General features: G+C 41.0%; 1 protein-coding gene across 1 annotated transcript in view; it reads left to right on the top strand.

The window, feature by feature from the left end:
- Positions 1 to 365: 365 nt before the first annotated feature.
- Positions 366 to 27,258, top strand: part of T265_01731 (hypothetical protein) — a gene marked incomplete at both ends in the record, with an annotated part of 57,952 nt that continues 31,059 nt past the window's right edge. The window contains 3 exons of the mRNA XM_009165821.1: positions 366 to 491; positions 5,975 to 6,055; positions 7,286 to 7,400. Of these exons, the coding sequence (XP_009164085.1) occupies positions 366 to 491; positions 5,975 to 6,055; positions 7,286 to 7,400 (322 nt within the window). The remainder of the gene's footprint in view (positions 492 to 5,974; positions 6,056 to 7,285; positions 7,401 to 27,258) is intronic.

Genomic DNA, 27,258 nt, shown 5'->3' on the forward strand with positions numbered 1-27,258 from the left:
TTGATGTTCGCTCTAACTGGAACACATCAACAGTACGAATTTCTCGCAGTGGCGGGATGGAAACCGCGCGAAAGAGGAATGAAAGTTGTGCAATTTACCGCTAGTCCAACATCATCGCAAGCTGGTTGCCATTGAATTATCACGCCCAAACAGACGAAATTGTCCGCGCTTGCCCGATATAATTTGTTTGTCTCAAAGAGTGGTCAACTAGGAAATGTCCTGAGTGAGTTAGTCACTCGACCTTTCAATTCAGGACTCCCCAACCAGGCACTGTTATCCTACCGGCTAATTTTCACTTATTTTTGGATGGCTGTAGTAGATTTCACATTGTGACTGATAGAGTGATTCTAGTACACGCAAATCGCATGTCAGAGCTTCCTATCCCGAGACAATGTACACTGATAATGGCCTCTGGTGAACACGAAGCTGAGGCTCATTGCTCCTTTCCTCTAATGGGGACTAACCAGAATGATGCCGTTGTGGCAAAAAAGGTACTTCTAAAGCGTCAGCAGTGTGAGTTCAGGTTTTACAGATTCACGAATCATCAATGAAGTACGAATTCCGCCAATACTAGATAACGTCTTGTCGGAAGTGAACCAGATGGTCTCAGCACTTCCTGTATGCGTAAATCTGAATGATGATTTAAAACAAATTCCCAGAATTAACTTTGTTGATGATCCTATTCCGTTTTCGGAGTAAACACACTCCAAACAACTCGAGAAAAACTGTACGGTTAGTGGTTTCCCCGCCTCCGCTGTGTGGGCCCACAAGAATTACTGCGCTAGGACAAGGCGAGGTTATGCGAACGCAAGGTCTCACATTCATACGAGGCACCTTTGCAGTCAATCACGCTTGCCGGTGCCATAAAGCCCATCTTTGTCTTTCGTCTTGTTTTCACTGATTTTCTGCCGATGCGCTGAAACATACCTTGAAGTGAGCGTCAACAACAAGGATTCAATTTCTTAGTACAGTGTGGTGCAGTGTGATGCCAACGCTTTTCAAGTATCATCTAATGAAGAAATCTTTAGTTCAGACGACTCGCTGAATCCGAGATCTCCTCACCAAAATAATAAACATGATCAGTTAAATCGTTTCGTCGACTAACTGACCAAGTAGGTCAGTAAATTGTGGCACCAGAAGCCAGTAGCCTCACGGTTGCTAGCAGGCTAAAATTACCACAGTTTCAGCCATGAATACCACCCGTTCTACCACCCATTCATATAGATGTAATATGAATCCAAAATCAGCTGTTTTCCCTTGCAAAGATATTTGAACTGCTTACCGTAATAAAGCGTTAAAAACTAAACACTAATGTTGTATCGATCTGATGTCCAGTCTAAAGAATGACGACTGGCAACAAAAGACAGATCATTTAATTTAGCCCAACTCTTCTTTTAGAGACAATGAGCGACGGAACATTGTTCACGTAACGGGTAAAAGGTTACTCAACGTCCTTTGGTGTACCTTTGTCAGTGTCCGAATAATGTCAGTAAACAATAGTCGGTCAACATAGGCAGCTGGTCTACTGGATGTCCGCTTTGAACAAAACTTTATCTTAAAGAAATATGCCCAAGAAGGCCTAACCTTGCTGCTTGCAGTATTGCAAATAAGTTCAGTTTAAGGAGACACTTGCGTAAAGCTCTTTGTTTTTGAGGTACCCCATAGTTAATCTGATTTCCTAGAAAACGAAAAAGACAGACTTTGAAAAAAACGTCGCATAACACTTAATTTCCCACACAGCTTCTCAGATTCTCCGTATAGCTTTGTAGGAGAAATGTTGGAACGCTGCTCTTGCACAATGAATGAATTTTCACTACCTGTCGGTCAATATTATATCAATCACCCATTCAGCGCTGAGGATTCAGCTACAAATTGAGAGATTTAAAGATAATCGTCCAAGCTGTACGGTTTGATATGTACCTATCAGCAAAATATTGATCAGTTAACAAAGTATGTGAATCAACTGTCCACAGATAGAGTGAAACATACTATACATATTAAAGGGAAATAGAATTTGTGTAAATCAAGAACGGGGTGTGACCACAAGGGGGTTTCGACAGCAAGCTCTATCTAGTCTTTTATTAACATTTTATTGCTTTCACATACCCTTTGATAAATCACGTTTCAAACCATTTTAGCGCTCTGTCGGTGGTGAACAGAACGACTGATGGGAGATATATTCTTCGACACGATGACAGGAAATTTGACAGTTCACAGTTGATGTGAAGCATTGATTCGTTTCTTCGGCGTAAGCAATCGACAGGTTCTAACTGTCTCATCTGGGGATTGCTGAGAGACAATATTGACTGCCCACAACTCAGGTCCACTATCATTATTAGTTAGAACGAAAGATGAATGTCTTCCTTTTACATTCTCTACTTTAAAGAATTTCGTGTTATTAACTCGGACACCCCAAATTTGAGTCATATTATCGGTTTCTCCCCTTTATCACCTGATATGTAAATATTTTACACACAAAAAAGATGAGAGCCACGTGCACAACTAGGAAAATAATGCGTTCTTTACTGGCAAAATTGCTTTTCATCCTCGAGTTTAGGTTTCAAAGATTCGTTGAGAGCATGTGATGTGCCACTGTTTTTTGTGAGTTGCGTACCTATCAATAATAAACGTTTCACGACTGGTACTGAATTTTGCACAAATATTAAGTTTTTGTCAGTCAGCTGGGCCAAAATGTCAATATACTTGACCGCAAACAGGTTTGTGCTGCTGACTCCAGTGAGACGTTGGAACAGTTGAAACACATACATACTTGTCGGATCAGACAAACTGAAAATAAGTAGCCAAAACGGTCTAGAGAAAAGAACTAAATTTCCTCGAGAAGTTCACCTAATTTACAGAGCCTATCAGATCAGATGAACCATTTATCAATGTCCTAAACTGATCCTCCCTAATCCGCGTTCTCAGGTTCCGTGATTTCTTCTGTAATCTAAAAAATTGGATCTCTTTTGAATGTAGTGAAACGTTAGCTAAATGTTATTCAATACAATGTAGCAGTTCATACCTTAAATTTAACTTTGATCCTACCCTACAAGCAGTAGTTTTCCTACCTTAAACTTAACTACCTGTCCACAGATAGAGTGAAACATACTATACATATTAAAGGGAAATAGAATTTGTGTAAATCAAGAACGGGGTGTGACCACAAGGGGGTTTCGACAGCAAACTCTATCTAGTCTTTTATTAACATTTTATTGCTTTCACATACCCTTTGATAAATCACGTTTCAAACCATTTTAGCGCTCTGTCGGTGGTGAACAGAACGACTGATGGGAGATATATTCTTCGACACGATGACAGGAAATTTGACAGTTCACAGTTGATGTGAAGCATTGATTCGTTTCTTCGGCGTAAGCAATCGACAGGTTCTAACTGTCTCATCTGGGGATTGCTGAGAGACAATATTGACTGCCCACAACTCAGGTCCACTATCATTATTAGTTAGAACGAAAGATGAATGTCTTCCTTTTACATTCTCTACTTTAAAGAATTTCGTGTTATTAACTCGGACACCCCAAATTTGAGTCATATTATCGGTTTCTCCCCTTTATCACCTGATATGTAAATATTTTACACACAAAAAAGATGAGAGCCACGTGCACAACTAGGAAAATAATGCGTTCTTTACTGGCAAAATTGCTTTTCATCCTCGAGTTTAGGTTTCAAAGATTCGTTGAGAGCATGTGATGTGCCACTGTTTTTTGTGAGTTGCGTACCTATCAATAATAAACGTTTCACGACTGGTACTGAATTTTGCACAAATATTAAGTTTTTGTCAGTCAGCTGGGCCAAAATGTCAATATACTTGACCGCAAACAGGTTTGTGCTGCTGACTCCAGTGAGACGTTGGAACAGTTGAAACACATACATACTTGTCGGATCAGACAAACTGAAAATAAGTAGCCAAAACGGTCTAGAGAAAAGAACTAAATTTCCTCGAGAAGTTCACCTAATTTACAGAGCCTATCAGATCAGATGAACCATTTATCAATGTCCTAAACTGATCCTCCCTAATCCGCGTTCTCAGGTTCCGTGATTTCTTCTGTAATCTAAAAAATTGGATCTCTTTTGAATGTAGTGAAACGTTAGCTAAATGTTATTCAATACAATGTAGCAGTTCATACCTTAAATTTAACTTTGATCCTACCCTACAAGCAGTAGTTTTCCTACCTTAAACTTAACTACAAATTACAACTACTGTGTAGGTAAAGTGCTGTTCTAATTGCAGCAATAAAGAGACAACGTAAGGTGGACATATATTTATCGAACGTAGCAGAGAACCTCAAAATAATGTGCGTGAATTTTCGCTCAGCAAGTCAGAGGGTAGAGGAGCTGACGCACAGCTTGTAAGGACATAACGGGGCTGGATGAATTAATGAATTGTTCCCGCTGCAGCCAGGTTAAACAGACACCGATTCCTCTTTGATGCCCTGAAAATCCTTTAACAACATGATCGGCGATACTCTCACTGCCAGTTTGAATGCAACAAACCATGTAATCAGGCTCCAGAAAACTGCGTAGCCATAGCCTATTGATAAAGGTTTTTCTGTTATTTTTCCACAAAAATTCGGGGCTTTCCTAGCTAACAAATTAGGTAAAGTTCAAGTAGAACATAAAGCTACGGAAACTCAGGTAAAGTTCAAGTAGAACATAAAGCTGACGGAAACTCAGCGACTACGCCTACCTGATGAGCCCCAAGAATGAAAAAACCGGTCGTGGGCTGTCGAAGAGTTTTCAGCAACCTTGTGAGTAGTTTCCTTTATGGGAACTAGTCAAACTTCGCCGTTATAAACAAGCAAGTACTTTTTGGCCAAGCCGCCTTTGGTCTCCTTAAAACAGTTTTCAGGGAACAAACAATAAACTCTCAGTGTGTTTCCTTCATGGCCCAATTCTTCTGCCCTTAAGACTTTAGCACCTCTTCTTCAACTTTTGAACAAGGGCCCTCGCGTTTTAGGCTCGCATACGTTACTGTCAGTAAATAGGATATGAACACCTGGTACATAAACTTTTCCAAGTGAACCACCTAGTGAGCAACGCTCTCTGTATTTAATTAATGATAAGAATGATAATAATCGTTCAGCTGTAACACCCTTTCGGTGCCCTGCCTGCATACCACCCAATAGTAGTACGAGGTAGCACGAGTAGTACAGCCAGGTTGTTCAGGTGTGGACAGGTGAAATCGAAGCTCAGATGTTGGGTTCGGTCAGTATGGACGCGCCTCAACCACTGAGCTAACTCAAGTTCTCCTCTACAGACGGTTTCATCTAAACCTAGATAATTGTAGTAAAATAGATGAGCTTGTCTTTGTTCTGACGAAAATAATAAAATATGTCACTGATTGTGTTCACGCATCAACGAGGCATGTGCCCTAGTTTCCACATTCTTGTTTATTACCCCCCAATCTCTATTGGTTAATAACTAGTATTTAGAAAGTTTGAATGCGTCTACCAGTGTCATTCTGACGAGAAATTAGCATGCGAAAACAAGCAATTGTTATGTACATCAATGTGTGTGTTTAACCGTCTCTAGGCGATAATTGCTTGTTTTGTACATCTCTTTTTTTATAGGGCTGATTCCACACACTCTAATCACCCAGCACCCGTTATCGCCATGCCCACACACTGTGGATGCTTCACGGTCTAATTGTTGGACCAGCACTGAACACTGTTGGCTACACTCACACGCGCTTATCGCATGCGCATTAGATTTTATCGTACTTGTCAGCTTTGTTTGGCTGAACAACGGTTGAATGGGATCAAACACAATCGCATCGTGGATTTGTTTTTGTTTTGAAACAACCGACAGAGATGAGGAATTATTGCATCATAACCGAACAACCTATCGGTTATTGTTGTATCCCCAAGGGACAATGCGGAAACAGGGAGTTGCTGTTGAGGGAGAGTTGTTAGAAAAGCCGTTGCGTTATGGCATACTGGCGGTTCGTCCATTTTTTCAGACATTCAAATACTGTCCGGGATTAAAAAATGAACAACTACTAACTGCACTTTCCCAAAATTCCATTAAATCCAACACAAATGTGAGTGACGGGTATCCGAATAGGGTTTGTCGGTCAGCAGTGATCAAAACGGTGAATCAAATGCGGCACGAAAGAGCCGCAGGAGGCTTGTGCTGAGCAGAAAGTAGTGCTAAACAAAATCCCTTGATGTCTAAGTAGGCTTGATGCAATAGGATCGGAAGACGAACGTGCAGAGGTCTGCTGCAAGCCATTGGCCAACCTGAAGATGGTAAGTAATCAATGAAAACCGGCACCAGTAAACTATTTCAGCGCTATACGTCGATTTCCTCAAGGGTTACGAATTACCGGGTCATTTTTTACGGATAACCTTAAGAAACTTCATATAAATGCATGAGTTTTCACTCCATTTCGGTCAATACCCTCTTTTTGAGTTGTTAACAACTTGCTTTTCACAGACAAAAGGGACTTGGAGTTTACTATGCTAGGTATTTTCGGTTATATGACCATATGCCGACAAAGGTGACATGGCAGCTGACTTGAGAAAAAAGATTATGCTTCTGTCAGCAATATGACGAATATATATAACTTAATCTACAGTAAACCTATTCAATATGAAATTTATGAATACCTCTTTAGCGGTTGAATGTTTCCATCAGCAAAATCGCATAAGTTTTGCAGATAACCCAATATAGCCTAATTGGAAATCGCGTCCCTCAAAAGTTAATAAGTTTGCCTAACTTGCAAGCAAACTCCGGTACATATACCTGTCTTTTAATTGTGACAATAACGTGGAAGAAAGTTTTCAAAATACTGTCGTGCCCTCTCCTTACAAAACGTGAAAATAACAGAGCACTCGCTCATAGAGTTCATCTTTTTTGGACGGAGAAATTGGCTTTAGATTACTGTCGTAGAACATTACACGAATGCCTCCCACAGCAATTAAATTTCAAGGGCATCGCAACCGATTTCAACGAGGAAATTTACGTATGCAGCCATTCTGGGACTTCTCATATTGTCAGATGTACTTGACAATAGAACACGTTTTGTTATCTCGATCGAAACATCCTACGTGCCCCAATTTACTCATAAATACCAAAATATAGACTTAAAATAGCACCCCTATTTTGACCTCTTTTAAGTGAAGGACTATCATGTACGACAATGAAGAAATAGGCCGTGGCTTTCAGGTTATTGCAGCCGATACTGGGACCTTTTCAAATCAGAGAACATGCATTACAACCCTTGGAATTCACTTTCTCAAAGCTGTCTACCTGATCTCTTAAGCTACAGGTCGTGGTCAACTCTGACGCTGTACGTCCATATTCCGGCAGCGGGTTCATAGATATCACTGAAGTCCAAGAGTTTCGCCTAGAAATACCACTGGCGAAAGAGAGATACAAAGTGGGTGAGTGACCTATTTAAATGAATTGTTGCACGATATGACCCTTAAGAGGATGGAAACAGCTGGCATTGTCTAACATAGTACTTCCACTTTGTCTCTCCAAATTCGGAATGCTACGTGGAACCCTATTTGCGTGCTCTTTCTGCCAAACGATCTTGACTTTTCGGTGAAGCGCCGTTTCCGCTATACTGGTGTTGGTAATGGTACTTATCAGAACGTACGACCGTCCCTTCTTTGGAGAGATCCTAGATCTAGAGGCAGTTGATTCGGTTAAAAAAGCTTATTCATATAATGAATCAAATCTAACAGCTGCAGGGAGATCAGTGATCATGATGAAACCTACATAAGTGCAAGCTTGTCACCAGTCGAAACAAAAAAACCTGTAGCCTGATTGTCCATCCGGAAAACTTCATGTGTACGAATGAATCCTTCATAAATCTTGGTGTATTTGAAGAACTGTGTCACGTGACCTACCCTTGTATTCCTAGATAAAACCTTTAATTTCTCAACCAATGCATCCCAAATGAAAGACACTTGAAATAAAAAAATCTGGCTAGTATGTTGAAGAATGGATTAGAACTTAGGATATGAAAATTTCTACACGAGTGAGGCTAATGTTACGGCTCCTCGGAAAACTCAAAGAAGAAAATAATTAGCTAGCAGTCACAGAAGCTCAGGTAGAAAACCTTTTCCATTAATTGTTGAAGTTGAGCGTGCATTCGTCGAAAATGACAGTTGGGTCAAAATACTTAGCCTCTGTAAACGCCTGTGAAAATGATTAACCAAAACGATGCTTTGTTGAAAGAAACGACTAATGTACTACGGTAGCTGAAGGACAGCTACTTCCACTTTGGCTGCAATTTAAACTTTTACCAGACAGAAGACTTAGAAATGTGTTTTTCTTGAAGAGGCGGCTGTTTATAGGTCATTTAATTTTTCAGCGAATGGCTTCGTCTGTGAAAATTATGTGTCCCAGCTTCTCGGTTTTCATAAACCCATATATCCACTAAATCACCCTATTAGCAGTTAGGTTAACAGCCAGCAGATATTGGAAAGGTCTCTATCTAACAGCGCTAAATATTTAGGTGGTCAATCTTACCACAACTTGAACATAATCACGTTTTCTTTAAAAATTTTGTGCTGTTTGGTCTACTGTCCCTCTCTCTATTGTTATTATTATTATCCGTTCATAATAATTATCGCCATTTTAGGTGATTAGCCAAACTCGCATTCAGTTCATTCACATTCTTTTGGGCCTCATTTTACCGTTTACAAAGAACATCCCATCTTATTTTCAAACCCCAAGCTACGAGAAACTTGGGTCGACATGGACACTATTCTACGCCCGACAAATTTCAGGAAAAAAATTAGACAAACGGCAGAAATTCACATTCAAAAGCTAACCTAGACTAAACGATATTTGATGTTTTTTAATCGTGACAAAGGATAATGAATAGCCTGATCACGCACCGCCGGTTTTTAACACAATCCCTTCAAAAATTCTATTTGTTTGTGAGTTTAAAGAAAAGGGATTTCCCAATTTGAGTGTTTTTATCTCCGTATGCCATAGTGACTGGACCAAACAGTGCGTAAAATGTATCAGCTACTGTCCATTGCAGCACAAACGTGCCTTCGCCTCAAATGTATTCCAGAGAACCAGACAATCGCACTGAGGCGATCAATCTGCTCAAAAGTTTGTGCTGGGCAGCAAGCTTCATAAAGTGGAACAAGCAGCACAAACGTGCCTTCGCCTCAAATGTGCTCCAGAGAACCAGACACTCGCACTGAGGCGATCAATCTGCTCAAACGTTTGTGCTGGGAGGCAAGCTTCATAAAGTGAAACAATTTTCAAAGAATCGTTCAGCTATGACACCCTTTTGATGTCTAGCTCTTATGCCAACCGTAGAAAGCATGAGGGCTGGGATACTGCCAGAGTGTTCAAGTCCAGACATGGGAAGTCGAGATGCAGAGGTCGGGTTCGAACCACGGACTTTCCAGTCAGTAAATTCGCGCTCTAGCCATTAAGCCATATCGGCAGTACAGTGGCAAAACTTTTTCTCAACCTAATGGTTCTGATTGTTTGCCAATTTTAATCCGTCCTACTGAGTGAAAAATTCGCCGAACCTATTCGGCATTATGCATGGACCTTAAGCCATACACGAGTAATAAGTAGCTCCCACCGGTAAAAAATCTACATCATTTTTTCAACCTTGCAGTCGCTAAGTCACCCAAAGTCATCGGAATATAAACTCTGATAGAGTTCAACAAAGTCCGGGAATTTGAGCGAACGTGCGTCTGTCCGATGCAATGCTAGGGGACTCCAGTTTAAATTCCGGCGAGTCGAAGTTTAAACCATCGTCCAATGAATTTCCTTCGTGCAAAGATATCCGTGGCAGCTCATCAGACATTTCGCCAGTCACTAGTGAAGTCGAGACAATTAAATATGTCCATTCATTCCACATAGGAGCACAGAGCAGTCAGCAATACTCTGCTTGAGATTTGCACTTTTGGACCAAGACCACTTCACTGGTAAGTACACAGAGCCTCGTGTCACCTAGGCTGATCTAAAACAACTCTCGACACGCTTGTCAGTTCTATGATCTCTAATCTATCCACGCGTGGCGATTATCACCGTCCCACTCACCAGTCGCTGTGGTCTGAATCTTGTTTCCCTTTTCAAAATGTCTACATTTTCCATATCTATCAGTTCCAGTGCACGCCCTGCCGAACCTTTAACTATCGACTGATATTCATCTACGTTTCTCGATGGTCTGGTAAGGCACCGATTGTGCTCATTGATTGTGATGTACAATTCACTGGCCATCTGTCCTATATACCCACTTGTGCATTCGTTGCGTTTTATTTTGTATACACACTCGCTGGTTGTATCAACCGCAAGACGATCTTTCAACCGCACCAATAGTGAGCTTGATTTTTTCTTTAAGAATGCTACCTCGATGTTGGCCACATTCATCAACCATCTAATAGATGACTGTTGTCCTCATCCACTCATTGTTGGGTCTTGGAGGCTACGTATAATCCCTTCTCTAAATGGCAACGTTCTTCGTCACTTGAGGGTCTATGTGATACCTTGACTACGCTGCAATAGTTAGCGGATGGCTTACTCTTTTTTCTTGGTTGACTGCAATGGCGAGTCTTGGAAAGCAATTTTTCAGACTTACTTATCTCTTTGTCTTTGCACTGTTCACCTTGAGTTGATTTTATTTCCGTCACTCTTGTATCAATCAATTCGAAATCTCCAGGGGAAATTGCAAACTGAAGATCGTGGTTGAGACAACATGCACGGTCGCGGATACCAAACAAACGTTTGGTGGTGAAATGGATTGTCTATCTGGGAAAGCTAAGAAATCAATCCGGGCCTTAAAACGTAGCATTTTGTTCACTTGGCCTCACGAAGCTTTTGTGTCAAAAGCGAAACGTTGCCCAGCACTAAGCCCACCGATTGTTTACAAAACCTCCCTAAAACAAAGACTGACCAATCAGTTCGAACCATTTTCCAGCTGATAAAAAATCTGCAGAGTAATTCGAGGGTGGCAAGCCAGTCTCACAGAGATCGTGATTTGGCCGCTGTTGGAGCTGATACAACTTATGACGGCGTGTTCAAGGCCAGTTTGCCCTCGGATTAAAATCAAATCGTCGAGAGGAGGTGAGGATCCAGTTTTTTCAGGTTTATTCCAGTAGCCGTCCGAACAACCCATGCCGTCCGGATGGCATTTTTAAACAACGCTAATCAGCACTTTCTTCAATCGTCTGCTTCAGGTGGCTGTGTTTCACGGGCAATCTCTTCAGCCCGTTGCAGACTTGGGACCTACAGATGTGTTGAAACATGTGAGAGGCTCGGCCAATCACCAAACTACCCTCAGTTCAAGGTTTTTGGTGGGCAGATATGAACGAGTCTTGTTAAGCTTTTCTCCTAGCCAATCGCGGAGAGTTTGCGGCAAATTACTGAATTCTCGAACTGTACTAAAGGTGTGAACGAAATGTCACACAATAGAATTTTTTAGTTATGAACATTCAACTTTCTTTATTTGTTCCTTATCCTGAATAATAATAATGAGCAAGATTTGCGTTCTATTCAAAAGCGATGCATTTTGCACTTTTTTCGTGCACAACCTTTTATTAAGTGCTAATGACAATTAAAAAGACTACAGCCACGATCTTGGGAAATCGGGCATTGATAAACCCTCATTGAGGGAAGCCCAAAGATGCGAGTCTGTGGGATGAAGGTAGAAGTTCTACCACGCAACATGCCTTTTCACATTTTTTCCTTAAAGAATGGGAACTGATAACTAAGCTGTTGAACAGCTTTGATTAAGTTGCCTTGGGTCGTTTGCGGATTTCGTTTCGTATAATCCATCCAACCGTGGAACAAGATCAAGCAATGGCTTGTCACTGAAATATGAAAACCATTGCCAACAATCTCAGTTCTGTTGTTCATTGCTTCGTCCCTTTAAGTGGACCCACAATTGTGCCCCTCATTGATTAGAGACATTGGTAGACATGGTTTAGTTACTCACTCAATACCGCGCTTGCATCTAATGTGTTGCTTTCAGCGCAAAGCTTCACTTATTAGTATTCCAGCTAAAACTTGAGTGCCACGCTTGCACCCGCACGTCGATTTTAGCAGCCGCTGTTTTTACTGCTCTTATCGCGGATGTTTTCAATGTCCATCACTATCTTTCCAAATCACCGGAACAGTGTCATGTACGTGGTTTACCGCTGAAGCTGAAAACGAATGTGCTATCTTGTTGATTCTAGTGTTGCGTCTTGGACGGGTCAGGGAAAAGCCGATGGCTAGAATAGCACTTCACATTCTATACGGGAAATTCCTTTGAAACAATTGACTATTGATTTTCAAGTCTATTTTCTTAAAGAATAATCTCAAACAATTTTGAAGAATAGAGAGGAATTTAGTTGGGCCGTTGTTAGTATTCGTCAAAATCACACAAAGTAGATTTACCAAAGCAGTCATAATTGACAAGTAACAATCTCCCTCTAGCATGTTTCAAACCCTAGCACTATGTTTCTTTCGACTACATAGAATGTAAAATGATGTATTTTGTCCATTTTTTAAGGTTAAGCGTGCTTTAAGTTTCACTCTCTCCTAGACACCAAACGAAGTGCTTAGAACGCACTACATTGCTCCTGCCAAAGAGGGAGCTGTCCTAGAATCTAGTTGACCTGGCGATTCAGCGTAAATTCGGCTCAAATAATCGAAGTGATTTGATATCCAAATAAGTTTGTCCACGGAGTTGATATGTTGGGCCTCCAAGTTGCATGGTCGGACAATCCAGCTTTTCAGTGAACTACAAGAGTTTACCAGCAGTACCGTCACTGACATCAACCTCCAGAACACATCTTTGATTGTGCGCAGTACAACGGCACTACCAGTGTATCTGATAGCAAGGTCCTGTTGTTAGTGTAGCGTTTGATCCGTTTAACGTTATACCGTATTTTGCAACCTATATAAGATTAGTTCTCCTCAATTTCAACTACTCCACAACATCCTCTTACACTCATTACACACTACGCTTTTTTCGATAAATTGCTTCTGGAAAAAAGGTCTAATCATGTTTTGGATTATTCGCTGGGGTAAAACGGTGGAAAAAGAGACTGAGACTACGATTATTAGGCATTCTGAATAGAACTGATGGAAAACAGTAAACTATCTGACTAGCTATGAGCATTCTGATACACTGAGCTTACCCTTTTTGTACATCTTTGCTAAGGACTTCTTGAAATGATATTTCTTCTTTATTAAAATTGATCAGAAGTGTTTACCTTTAGGGAATTAAAAAGGACCACTGAATAGCGAAATGGGAGCTCTGTCTGCTCACACCCTCCATGTCAACACAAGCCGCTCTGGATTTTGCCCTGGAAGTCACTGTTCGAGCCTATTTTTATGATCCAAGGGACTCTTTATAATTTTTGGACGACCACCCAACACACGTGATCGTTAGCGACATCCGCTCATGTAAAAACCAATCTGCTTTCGTGGCAGGCTGACCTAGAACCAGCTGAAACTCTCGTTGATGATGTTTTTAAGCTGTCGACGAGTTTTCAGTAACGTTATGAGTAGCGTGTCACATCTATATATTTGAACATTATTTTGTAAGCAAACCCAATCAAGATTGGATTTTTGTATGGTTTCGTCACCAGGACAAACTTCATGGATATCCTAAGGGAAAGAAAAAAACCACGATAACCCTCCGGTTAGAAATAGATGTTACATCCAGGACTAACGGGAATACTGCCCCACCAATCATGAATCAGAGCTCAGATTTGAAGACCCGGTGTTGTCCGTTTCGTCAAGTAACTACTTACCATAAAGTAGCCCGAGCGAAATAATGGGGACTCCGCATTTTAAGCGGAGGAATGGGTGCAAAATATGAGGGGGAATCTTGAAAAGGAACGCCTGTCAAAAGTACAGCGGAGAGGACTTTAATGTCAGATGATGCGATTTTAAGTGAGGGATTGAAATAGAGTATCTTAGGTACGCTTCCATCAGCCGACCAGTCGCTGGAAACTAAACATTATGGTGCGGTAGCCCTCCGGAGAGTTTTCGACTCAAATCTGCTTTGAGTTTTGTCAACCTCCAAGTGATTGTTCCCCTTAACGAGTGAGAAGTAACGGGATGTCGTACAACAGCGCGATGAACTCCAGATTTGAAATGTTCTAGACGCGAACTAGTAGGCGCAATGATCCTACGAATTCTCCCACGAAGTTTGACACTTTTGCCGTGCAAAGCTGCAGAATCTGAGGATGGTTCATATTTTTCTCTAAAATTGAACCGTGAGCTGGAGATTGTGGTGCATTGACAGACAGTGTGATTGTCGTGCTCCTAAATTTGAACGTTAGCGTTGTCTTTCTGGTTTCATTTTTTGAAGTTGAGACAAAATAACAAATGATTTCTGACGACTCGTGGTTTTCCGGATTCACAGAGTCACGCTGCACAGCCTATCAGGGAATACGGGTGTTTAAACAGACTAGAAATTATTATTGTAACGTACTACTCAAGAGGTTGCTGAGTTTCGCCCCTCTTGAGGCTCATCCGGTAGGCGCAGTCACCGAGTTTCCGTCAATCTTTTGTTCTAATTGAAACCAACTTGCACAAAATTAGCGAATATACACAAATTTGCAAACTAATCTGGCTTTTCGAGAGAGTCACCTGGAACCCAGCTGAAACATCAAAACCGAGAGATACAGCTGGGTTCCAGGTGAGTCTCTCAAAAAACCAAACAGGTTTTCAAATGAGTGTACATTTGCAAACTGGAATCCTACTTCGCCTTATTGTTCAATAATACCCCACAACATGTCTTCCCATTGCAGGATTTCCATAAATGGCAACAGAAGACTCTCACGCAGACAAGACATCCGCCACACAGCGTGTATGCATTTCGGAGTGAACGTTACCTAATCGGTCAGGTTCATCCGAGAATCGTATCGGCTAACTTCGATGTCACGCAATAACAAAACAACTACCCACTCCACCTTTCACAAGGTTTGCACAGGACAGATTCATCTAAACTTTTCCAGGATAGATACCTGTGGCCAAACACCAAAGTCAGACGGTGAATTTTCAGTTAAAACCTCATTCTGTCAATGGTATAAACTATTCTAAACTATTCTAAACTATTCCGATCAAGAGGTGGCACATTTACATTTCAAGTACATTCGATTTAACAACTATTCTACACTGGCAAAATAACCGCTATTGTGTACTGCTCTTAAAGCAATTCAAAAAACAAACTCGGCTTTTTAGCAGTCCAGACCTCATTTACTTTTAAGCCAGCTTTGATCCCGATACTCAGTCACTCACTTTCCCCTCCACCAGGTGTCATTTTGAACGCGGTTCATTGCGAGTGAAAATAAAAGCAATTCTTTGTCTGGTGCACAGTGGGGAAAAGTTTCGTATGATTTACAGTGAAACGAATTTGGACTTTCTGAAATCGATTCAAACCAATCCGCATTTTTGTGTGTCTCAAGTAAAAGACAGTGCGAATACAGATGTGGCTTTGCGGAAGAGGAAACTTCGGCAAACTTTCTTTTGTTCTTCCGTAGATTTGCGTTTGAAAGTCACTAGCAGAGGAAAACGGTAAATCTTCCCACCCAAGCCCAAAATAAAATGATTCTTCTCATCCATATAGAGGTCGCAGTATGATCCAGGTAGTTTAAGAAAGGTAAACATTCCGGGATTAAATTGTTGCCATACGGCCTGGTGATAAGGTTGCTTCCCTAAATTCTAAATGGTAGATAATACAGCTTTATGCGACGGATGATCTGAAAATCCACGGTTGCTGAATTTATTCGATCCCCCAGAATGTGAAAGCTGGAAACTAGTTAATTATACAGGGAAGCCGCATTCATTCTGGGTAGGCTCCGATAGTGACCGGGAGCTAGCTAAGGTGGGCTGATTGTTCGAGCATTTCCCGGTGATACCTTCAACCATGACGAAGAGATGATGTCTGACGAACTTCTGTCTTATCACGAGCACATGACATATGATTCGGAGTGTTTTCTTTGTCTACCTGGTGGCTTGTATTCTACCAGTGTGACAATGTGGCCATCCATAGGGAATTCGCCCCACCAGTTTTCATCCAGACAGAATGGATGTACCTCCCTCTACTTTCACACGATGGTTTTGTCATGCGGCTCATGTTGTTGTGCGATAAGTAGAGTCGGTCATGCGGCTAAGTTAATGGGTGTTTATTCTCAACCAGTAGACTGATTAACGCAGTCGATGAGAAGCCTAGAAAACTTTGGACAGTGTTCTAACTAATCCATGGGTTATGAACTCGGCTACTGTGTCCTGTGTATAATGGGGGCCTCACAAAACCAGTTTTCTTGTTCCCTTTAGTGTGTGTTCACTATATTCCTAATGACGAGTGAATCTTGTCAGGCATTTTTAACTGATGTATGATGGGTGTGCGTATGTTTTCTTTTCAGTAGTTCAATGTACAAAAGTTGTTCCAGCTGTTTTGCCTGATACCACAGCCGGTTGCATTCATGAGTTGTACAAAACTATGAATGTTCAAGTATTCATCGCTCTTTCCATAAACAATGCTAGAAAGTGACTTGGTTCACGTTCGTTTTCAGTGTTGTCAACAATGTGTGTCGTAATATGTTACTCGTATAACTCGGTTAGGATTGTTACACCCCGTGAATGAGACCTAACGAAGGCTCGATGACTATTCGACCTTGTTAGCGACAGATTTTGTCATCGCCTTTGAACCGTGCTTCTTCGGTGAAGAATACAAGTAATGAGTTGAGCAGCAGCCTGGATCATATCGGTTTTGGTGAACGCTGTGATACAGCTACTTAGCGATTCATGGTAGCGATAGTTACCGTATTGAAGATGACACGGCCGAGGCTACAATCATCATGATGATAACGTTGAATTAGTTGGCGCTGTTAGGAACGTGAAAATTTGTTTACAGTTATCAGCTGTTTCTGCCAGCCAACGTGCAGTCCCATGGCGCTATAAGACCTTTACAAGATGAAACTCGTAAGTAATTCTGATCTGTGAATCATGAGCAGACTGTGCGGTGTAAGTGTGATGCATTGAGCTCTCCAAAATTCATCGTTTCTCCTTATTTACGAGTCTCCATATCACTAACAATAACTGCTATGGGGCCAAAATCCAGGACTCTAAATAAACTGATCTCCAAATATTTCTTTGAAGTGCACTGAAACTGAATCAGACTGGCAAATAAAACATGCGGAGTAAGAAAAAATTTCCTATATAGAACTCATGCGCAAAAATTAACCGGTCTTTATAGTGCTCCACAAGAAAAAATGCTATTCCGTATTCTTTTCTGGCTTTTCACTATTATTTGTGTCCAACGAAACTGACAGTATGACCCATGAGTACCGAAATTTTAATGAAAATAATACTGCTGAAAACTCTTCGACAGTCCACGACCGGTTTCGCCCTACTTGGGGCTCATCAGGTGAGCGCAAGTAAATGTATTTCTCGAAAACAGTCCAATTTGGGTTCAAGTAGATCATAAGGTTGACGGAAACTCAGGGACTGCGCCTACCTGATTAGTCCCAAGAAGGGCGAAACCGGTCATGTTCTGTCGAAGAGTTTCCAGTTTTCACTTGAGAATAGTTTTCTTCATTAAAATATACTGCGATATCTCGAATATTGTGCCAAATGTAACATGAGGCGGCCTGTGTTGTAGAATATCATAAACGAAGAACTCAGTTAAATCGCTCGTGAAAACGAAATTGATTCGCAAATGAGGGTATTTCTCGAAAATAATAATGCAGTTTGATTGACCAATCCGACTTATATAACACAAGCTGAAATTCCTAAAGTCCCGAATTATAATCATCATATACATTCCCCCCGGTGTGTCCATCATTTGGCCTATATTGTGTGCGACGAATTTTTTGCTGGCGCCCTTATACGGTTTTCCCATTCTTTACTAGAACATACGAAATGTGCAAGCGTTTAAACTGACTGAAATGTTTGGACTTTAGGGACGCACCCACTTATTTGCGAGATATGCAAACACCGCTAGGTCATCTTGCTCATATTTACTGGTGAACGTGTCATGAAAAACCGTGTTGGTTTTTCTTATACAAATCCTAACCATTGCAAGCTCCTTGGGGCTTAATTTACAGTTAGTTTGTGCTCTTAGATATGCAGTGCTATCAGCTGTAAGTCTACAAATCAGCGAAACTCACCTTAACAAGAGGATCCATACGTTGATTATCACTACGCCAGAAGGTTTGCAAACAACAAAACGTTACATCCATCATCATGTATCAAGCCTCTGACCACAATTTTGCGGTTGTGAGACAACGAACGATTCTACTTCCCTTTTCTTTTTAGCCACTCAATTTGATTGGTTCGTCCGGCAAATATCTGGAAACTTGCTAAACACTTTCAACCAATGACAGCGTCAATGGCTTGACTGAAAAGCACAAAAGGTTGAATGACTTGGTTCGTGTGATAAGAGACAGTTAACAGTGTTCGACGCGTCAGATATACATAGATTAATGTATGAATCATTAAACAAGGTCTACTGATCTCAAACCGAAAACCTCTTTTCTTTCGCTAGAAACTTTATGAAGTGGAAGAGGGAGGTGCCAAAGTAGTTTTTAACTTGCGACGAAGCGGTAAACCTAACCCAGTTCGTGTAATCCGTTTCCATTGTTCTATCGATCTCTTCTGTAAGGAGATGTTTGCTATTTTCCACGAAACTTTCCCGCAAAATCACCAAGTCTTTCGTGGGATAATTAGAAGTTTGTTTTTAGTGGAACATTGCGCTGTTTAACACCTAATCAAACATTGTCTACCAAATTTCGAGCTTCCGTGGCGTTACCTGATTTGGAAGTCCTGACAGGTGGGTGTATCCGTCAGCACAGCCGTGAGGGATACTGCGTCGTTTTGCGACTAGTCGGCCAAACCACCCCCAAGACTCAAGGATGAACGCGTGAAAATTCAGGTATTTAATGTGCACTGGTGGACTAGTGGTAACCCTCTCGCCTTGCATGTCACATGTCTGGTGTTCAAACCCCGGCACGTTCAGGAATATGCACAGCTGATGAGCTACAGTAAGAGCGTGTATCGATACCAGCGCTTCCCCCATTCGGTGTAGACAGGACCACTCAAATGAGAGTGATGTGAACGTAAACTCCAGTTATTTGTTAACACTTGCGTATGGAATCCAATCGGATATCATGATCATTCCTCATTCAGTTGTTTAGCCCGTGTACCTTTTATCTGCACTTGTTTAACTGAAGTTCACACGTCCACCTTTCCGCAAAGTCCGCCCCTTCAGACACACACTAATGTGTGTGCTCATGCCCCGTTTACTGGCCTACAATGACTGAACTACTATCTCTGTCGTGAACTCCGTGTCATTGAACCGCCCAAAAGAACCTCAGAACTAGGTTCGGAAGGGACGCCTGCAACCCAAACTGCCAAGCCAACATGCTATCCACCGTTTTTCGGTCTGGGAACCTTGATACCATACTGTATTGATCAGTGACAGACTTGCACACTTGTTGAAGCCACGAACGTGGTCAAGTGAGAATTGTTGCGCAATTTCGCTTACTTTTGAGTACATAATGCCTAAACTTTCAAAACTTATTCATCCTTTTGATATTTGGAATGGTCAAACCTACGCGTGACTTACAGATCCGTATTCAGTATCTCAACAATGCATAACAAGGTTCCAGATTCCAGATATATAGCCACTTTAGCCCACCGTCAAACGTTTGACGTTTATTTCCCTTTTTTGAACTAGCATGCGATTTCGTCATCATCTTTCCATAGCAAGCCATCAGTATTCTCTTAGAAATTAAATCATTCAAGCGTTTTTAATAAGAACAACGTAAAATTTCCGTGCAGTCTGTTATCTCCTAGTGAGTGGGTTTTAAAACAATTCCGGAAGTTATTCCCCGCGATTCCTCTAAGCTAACTAAGGCGGATCTAACAAACCGTGTGTGGACAAATGAAGGCTTCCGTAAATTGTCTACTCATGCGAGACATACAGTAATGATAACTATGGTGTATATCTGATTGGACTGCCACCCAGCGTTAAATAAACTTTCCGATAACTAGATGATAAAGTTCTTCATTAATTTCCCGCCGAACTGGGATGTTTAAGTAACTGCAGTTGGCGGTTGTCACCATACATATACTAATTTGATTACCTAATTAACTGCAGTTGGCGGTTGTCACCATACACATACTAAATTAGATTACCTAATAAATGGACAATAGTTTGTTGTGATCTAGGCCTTGGCTGTTGAATATCGCCAACAAAACATCCCTAAAAAATCGCACAAAAATGTTTGTAACACCGTAAGTGACACGTGAATTTACGCGGAAAAAATTATGAATTGTGATTTCAAGTGTTGAGTGAATATTAAAACCAATACCGGCCACAGCCCCAAATTAGCGCATTTCAGATTGCGATCTTGATTGTGCTAAACTAATGGGTGATCAGGGGCCTGGTTTTTCATCTTCATACTCGGGGAATGCGGCGAGAGGTTTAAACACAAAACATCTGTAGCCATCCATTCACTCACATACATGTCTGTACAGCTCACAGTCGCTCACTAGATCACGAGCCTGTACACTCAAAAACAGGTCACTCAAAGTTGACCCATCTGAAATTGATTGTCAGTAACATCTAGTCTGCGTAGCGACAGCTGATGTGTTGGCACACCCACATACACAAAAGCGGACCTACATGGATGGAAACCGAAAACAGTCCACACAGACTCGCGCGCTCGCAAGATGTCAACCACTCTCCACAGGCCTACGGTCAATTATGGAACACGGAGAAAACACGTTCCCGCCTTCCGGGCTTTCCCCAAGGGACTCTTACAGACGATAAGCTCCCGTTTTGACTTGCTCCACATTTCGCATTGTATATATTTTTATACGTGTTGCCACACACCACTGTCAACCATAGTAAAAACTGTAATTAGTGCGAATAGCTTATGGATGATATTATGGCTATCATCAACTGCGCACTGACAATTTGGTTTGCGATTGTAAAAGAACTTACTGATTTGGACTTACGGACTTGCAACTATATGAGAACCAGAACTTGTCATATGATCTGTGTCAATCATGAAGCAAAAATTCTCACAAAAGAGTAATACCTATAACTCGTTCAGAATCACTTATTGATCACTGGTAACTCAAACACTAAGTTCATATTTCCGGTTACATAAATGTTCCTTTTTGAATGCAGCATGTATTCCGGATCACTACGGCATTTCACTTCTTCCTACACAATAAAAATTTGTGATTGAACACCGGCCAAAGGCTTCTGCAGCTCTAGCATTTCTGGTGCTATATTTTGCCTGGAAAAAGCCCAAACTCTAGAGTAAAACTTGGCACGTTTGCAGTGATGACCGAAAAAGTAAAAATTAGGACGTTTTACATCATACATTCCAAACCGTTCAAGTCATTTCCAAATTTCAGGCGGCCAATCTGAAGGTGCTTTTGCGGGTTTCAAATGCTGATTCAAGTTCTTCTCCAGTCAATCGAGCAGGTCAACGTTCGGCTACCGTCTTCCGTGTAAATACTGTTGTGCGGCAGTCGAAACTTCGCAAAAGATTCACGACCGGTTTCTCTTCGTTTTCCTTGTTCTCGATGTCAGCAATTTTCCTTACAGCCTATAAGAACCGTCTAAATCGATGTTACTCAAAGGATCCCTAGTCCGAGTACACAAAATGTGCAAGTTGCAATAAAATCTGGATATGTTTAGAAGCGCCAGATTTCGAAAATATTTGTTTTCAACACCAATAACCTTGTTTGTTGCGCTCTAAACAAGACACGCTTTTGAGTGTAACTGAACATATCATTTGCAGATTTAATTTCAGCGGTTGGGCCAACAAGTTTTTGTGCACTTGAAGAATTGCTACTTCATCGGGTATGGATGTAGAACGTTCTTTACATAATGTCATGTTTGAGGAAAACTATTCTCATTGATCGCTGCACCTCAGCTACGATGAATATGATTTTTAAATTTTTTATCTCATTTTTTTCTCACTCTCTTATGCTTTTACTCTCTTTAATTTGGTCTATTTTTCCGAGAGGTTAGCACGATGAGGTGAAATTGAAATATATTCCCTCACTTAGCACTACCAAGCCTCTAGAAATTCCTCGCTGCACTTTCAAAAAATTATATTAGTCACCATATTGTGCTGGTACAACTTTTAGAGTACTTGAACGATTTTTGTCCAAAAGAACTCAAATGCCGTTTTCTTGAAGGTCAGAGGTTTGTGACTGAGCATCTGGCTGAAGTATCTCCACTCAAATGCTTTCTGCTGCATAAATAATCATAAAGTACCCAAACTTTCCAGTGTGAATGACTAAAACAAACTTTCTACTTTTCTCATCTTTCTTTAATTTTCTTCCCCTTACGTTCTCTAGTTTGCCTTCTGGAACGGAAACAGCCTGCTCATTCTGTGTCTTTCATTTATCCAAGTCTGCCCTGGGCTGCCTGAACAATCACGCTCTCCCGTGTTCGATGCTCACGGTTTTCTCCAAATTCAGCCGCTTGATTCCAGTAGTGTCATCATCTTGACAAAACTTGTAACGAGTGCCTCAGATTGTAATAGCCTGGAGTCCTCAAAATTAGCCTTGCTAAAATCAGAGGCACTCTAAATTGGGCATTGTTATTATCTCTAAAGCAAAGTTTGGTCCATTGGATTTAACAAAACGGCGTATTATAGAGCAACAAGTTACTTACAAGGAAAAGAGTAGCACGTATAGACCCGATAAATTTATTATTTATCATTGCAACTTAAGCTTTAACAGCGTAGTACTCCAGGATGATGCTTATCAGTATGTCCTGTTAGATCCCATACGCCAAAACGCGATTTCAAATTGAAGACGCAAATTCACACCTTGTGATCTTCTCAGAGAAGAAAGGCAACTAAATCGTGTTTTTAGTGCCCGCACACAGTGTATTGGGAATGGTTAAAAAACTCTCACCTAAGTGTTCCTCACTGTCAAGCTTGACGGCGCCACTAGGTCACCGCGAGACCGTCGAATCCAAACTACAGCGGAGATAAATACGTCGCATCACAATCGGTCAGCAGTGACAGCACGGGTGAACGATTATCGTACTTTCTTGTCAGCCACCTAAATTTAGTTCTGAATTTAAATCTCATTTAGTTGTACTCGGGTTCGATTAGCGAACATAGGATCCAAACCCACTGAGGACAACTAGCTTTATATCACTCTTTAGGAAGGTGAAACGCACACGTGGACAACAATGGGGAAAAATCTCACAGCAGAAGTACTAACTAAATAGGGAAATGAAGGCGACAAGAAACACCCCTCTAGGTGATACGGCTGCTTAAAAAACAATCCATTTCCTCTGATTGAGTGTACTGGTGAAGAATGCACACAGCTGAAGTACGAACTGCAAGGCGCCTACGAAGAGCCTGTCCCATGCTCAACGTTAACCAAGGCTACAAATTAAAAGCACCTTACTTTCTGGATACAAGTGTAATTATTTTTTTCATTTTTACAGGCTCACTTGGTGGAAAAAGAATACCAGCAACCTGCTTGTTGTTTTTATCTCACCATCTTGATAGATGGGTGGAAACTTCCAACGAAGGGTTTAGGGCCACACGATCCTCTAATCTATCTCGAAGTCTCGGTTTTACATCACTTCGACCTTGGCTTGTTGCTCATAGAACCAAAATTTTCTTTGGGATTCTGCATGTTTGAAAGAACCAAAACTTATCTCTGGTAACAATGACAAATTCTTGTCCACACATGATGTGCATTTCGGCGTAACAAGTGGATGACAGGAAGGCACCCATTCACCAGCGCCTGTTTCTATCTGTTTTCAACGGGAGCTAGAAAGCTTCTTCTAATACACACAGAGGCATCAAAATGATAGGTTTCATTAAATGTTGCTGTATAGATGCACAGGCAGATCTTTGCCTCGGTAACATCTATGATGATCAAATCTCCTGGCTTCGACGGTTTATGAGGCTACCGTATACTAACGAGAATCCGATAGTTACATTATCGCTGAATACGATAACTCTTTAATTCAGCTCTCCAGAGCATCTTATAGAAGGTAGATTGCAGGGGCTGTATGCTCGTTCACAGAGCAGGACTGGTACAAAGAAGAGCCCCACGAGTATTTTCAAATCAGTCGGTGTCTAGATAAAATCCCAAATCTCCGCCTCTGCTTTTCGTTAGCGACTGTGTAAATCACAACCAAAGGTGGTAAAGACATGAGAGCAGAGCTATACATAAAAAGCTGACCGAAACCGAGTTTGTGGATAATATTTTCGGATGCAAACTTTGTTGCATCATTTAGAATGTAAGCACGTAGTCCCCGTTAGTCAGGTCATACGCTCTGAATGTCAACAGGACTGCCATTCACCCGAACCTTCGTTTGACGTCCCGTTCTAATTGGAAACAAAGGAACGGTGGCCAGTTGACACCTTATAAAATCCTTACATAGGGTGTTTAGAAAAAACGTTAGAAATCACCTGCAGAGTATAAAACTTTGTCAATAAACAGAGACGCCTTCTGAAATGGCGATATTTCACGGGAAGCATGTACACTACGCACAAGAAAACCGCTTATTCAGCTCCATTCCACGTAAAGCCATCCAGAAACTTACTGCCTTTCTTACCTTTTTATTGAACCCATCCCTTCTTTTTGTTCATACTTTTCCAACTTGACGACATTAACAGTCAACTGCTCATAAGCCCTGGTGAACTTTCAAAAAGAGGACAATGGTGTCTTTGAGCCGAAAACAAGCAGACTATAAGTGATCGATTTCTGTCCTGTTTGAGTGCAACTCAAGCAGGAAATGGTTCGTGTTCCGTGATCTGCATGCCCACTGTTCAATGGGCAACTGGATAGGTGGGATGCTATATTTGATTATTTTTATATTCGCAGGTATGCGGACAAATAAACGAATGATTTGGCATTTCTTCAATCCAGCAAGTTTCATCTCTGTGATGAAGTATCAATACATTCTCACCTTGAAACATTTGAAGTCAGCTAACTGCAAACCTGGACATATGAATAACTAACTGATACAACAATAATACCTCCCCAGACGAATTAAAGATACTATTTATTGATCGCGAAGCTATTAGGAAGCAATTAAGTCAAAAAGCGTCATTTGAGCGCGGGTGTGGAGGTGCGATTCACACGCAAAGTGAGTTTTACATGAGGAACTTGAGTGTCGGCTTCATTATTGCCTGTTATACCCCAGGATAACGATCGAAAATATCTGAAACCACCAGAGGTCGGACGACATAACATATTCAAAACTGAAAGCCAAAGAACTTTGCAAAGTTATCAAACAGTCACTTAGAGTTTCCTCAGATTTGAGGAGGTCTATCCTGTACTAGTGAAAAGAAGAAGGCTTTCGCTGCGGAGTTCCACGAATTCCGTAACAGATCTCACTTCTCAGGAAATGCGAAGGGGGTTTATGAGAATACACTACTCGCATTCCTCAACGGTAGTATCCACCGTTACACTAGAATTTTAAGCTCAAATCACATTGGTTGAAATATTGTTCAGGAATGGATATGTCACAAAGATGAAAACCTCAATGTGTGTTCCTGTTCCTCTGTTTCCATTAGTTTGGTGGGTTTAATTTGATTATTTATTGAGTGACACGCTAAATTTTTGACAGATGATGTCCAAACACTACGATATGGAATGACGAAGTTCGCATTAGATATTTTTCTAGCTATAAAGATATCAAACACATTTTGAAAGTAGTTAATAATCAGTCGTCCAGAGGCATATGCGCCGTTATGGTAATGAATTCTAGTAAGTAAAATTCGATAGCAAGCATTTTTTTGCTTACTTGAATGGCACTGTGAGCAAGGTGTAATCTGCCAAGTGTAATCAAGACAAAAATGTCTATCTATCGAAAACCATATTTTGCGGTCAGTGAAGTTGTCTGATTTTCTAACACTGACTTAGCTTACCATGATGTGTTAAGAAGGGGCTTGTGTATCTTGTGAGCATGCTTCTCCCGGATTTCTTTGATCTGCGACAAAACATCAAGGAAATGGCCACACAAAAATTAAGGGAGTCCACAAACACTCACTTTGAGTTGTCTGCCACTCACATGAACGCCAACAAAAAATCTATCTAGCGGAGAAAAAGATCGCAATTAGTCACTGAGTTTGATAGTAAACGATTTTACTTGTTCCAAACTTTGTGCATTCTCGCCTGCAAGTTTTAGGAACCCGTGAGACTGTGCATGGCCTCATCTTTAAAATCATCGTGGAAACTTGATTAGAGTGCTGAGTATCTGCCTAGTCCGCGGACTGCTGGAAGTACCACTCAAAACCATGATGGCTAACACATAGATAGAAAAAACCGAGATGAGCGTGTTTGGTCACTGAAAGTAACACATTTTTGCTTGATGACTTGTAGTGTATACCCTAAAGTTGTCGCACAAATCAAGCCATAATCAACCGGAAACCAAGCTAACTTAGATAAACGTGAACTTTCATAGATTTGGGTAAGGTTGACCTGGCGCTCTTTTCATTTTTCTGCTTGATTTCAGCTTCCTGAAACGGTTGAAGGACAGGAAATGTCGATATTAGGACCGAGGTGGTTTGCAACCAAACACAAAAACCATTCACGGCAGGCTTTTTTATTTAAGCTTAGCTGGGGAGATTTTTTCTGTGTTTTCTTCCATTTCTAGGTGTTCTTTTTTACCTTATTATTTCTTATTACCTAAAAATGTTACTGATACTATTATGCTATCGGTCTAGTTTTTACAATTATATATGTCACATATATGTTAAAAAATTACCATTTGAAAAAATATACAAAAATTACTGAGACTCTCAATGTTATGAAAATTAGAACCGATCTTCCTAGTCATTTAGATTCAACTGTTGTTGACTACTATTCATTGGGTTACTGAGAACGAGGTGTGTAAAAGCCAGAAGTTTTTTTCATGTTTTGGGAGATCAATCGTGGTTAGCAACAAGCACAACGGCCAAAAGCTATTAAACGTACGATTCAACCCGCTTCACCGGCTATAAGAAAAACACCCTACGGGATGTGTGAATATACGGGGAGTACAACTCGTATTGGGTACCGTTTTGCAACAGTCTGTTTGTCTGAAATTATTCCGTTTATGGGCGACCGTAGAACAACAGAAGTATTAATTTAGTGGTGTAATAAAGGATAGCTGCTAGGAGCAATTATCAGACATTCCCCAACACTGACGAGAACCATGACATGTGGTATGGAGATTTCTTGGTATTTAGTGCTTAGGTAAAAAACCACACTTACGGGAAAATCCTGCCGGCTTGAAGAGGTGTTTTAGATTGAAAATATTTTCAGTCA

The sequence above is a fragment of the Opisthorchis viverrini genome, assembly GCF_000715545.1.
Source record: "Opisthorchis viverrini unplaced genomic scaffold opera_v5_19, whole genome shotgun sequence".
In the NCBI taxonomy this organism is placed as follows: Eukaryota; Metazoa; Platyhelminthes; class Trematoda; order Opisthorchiida; family Opisthorchiidae; genus Opisthorchis; species Opisthorchis viverrini.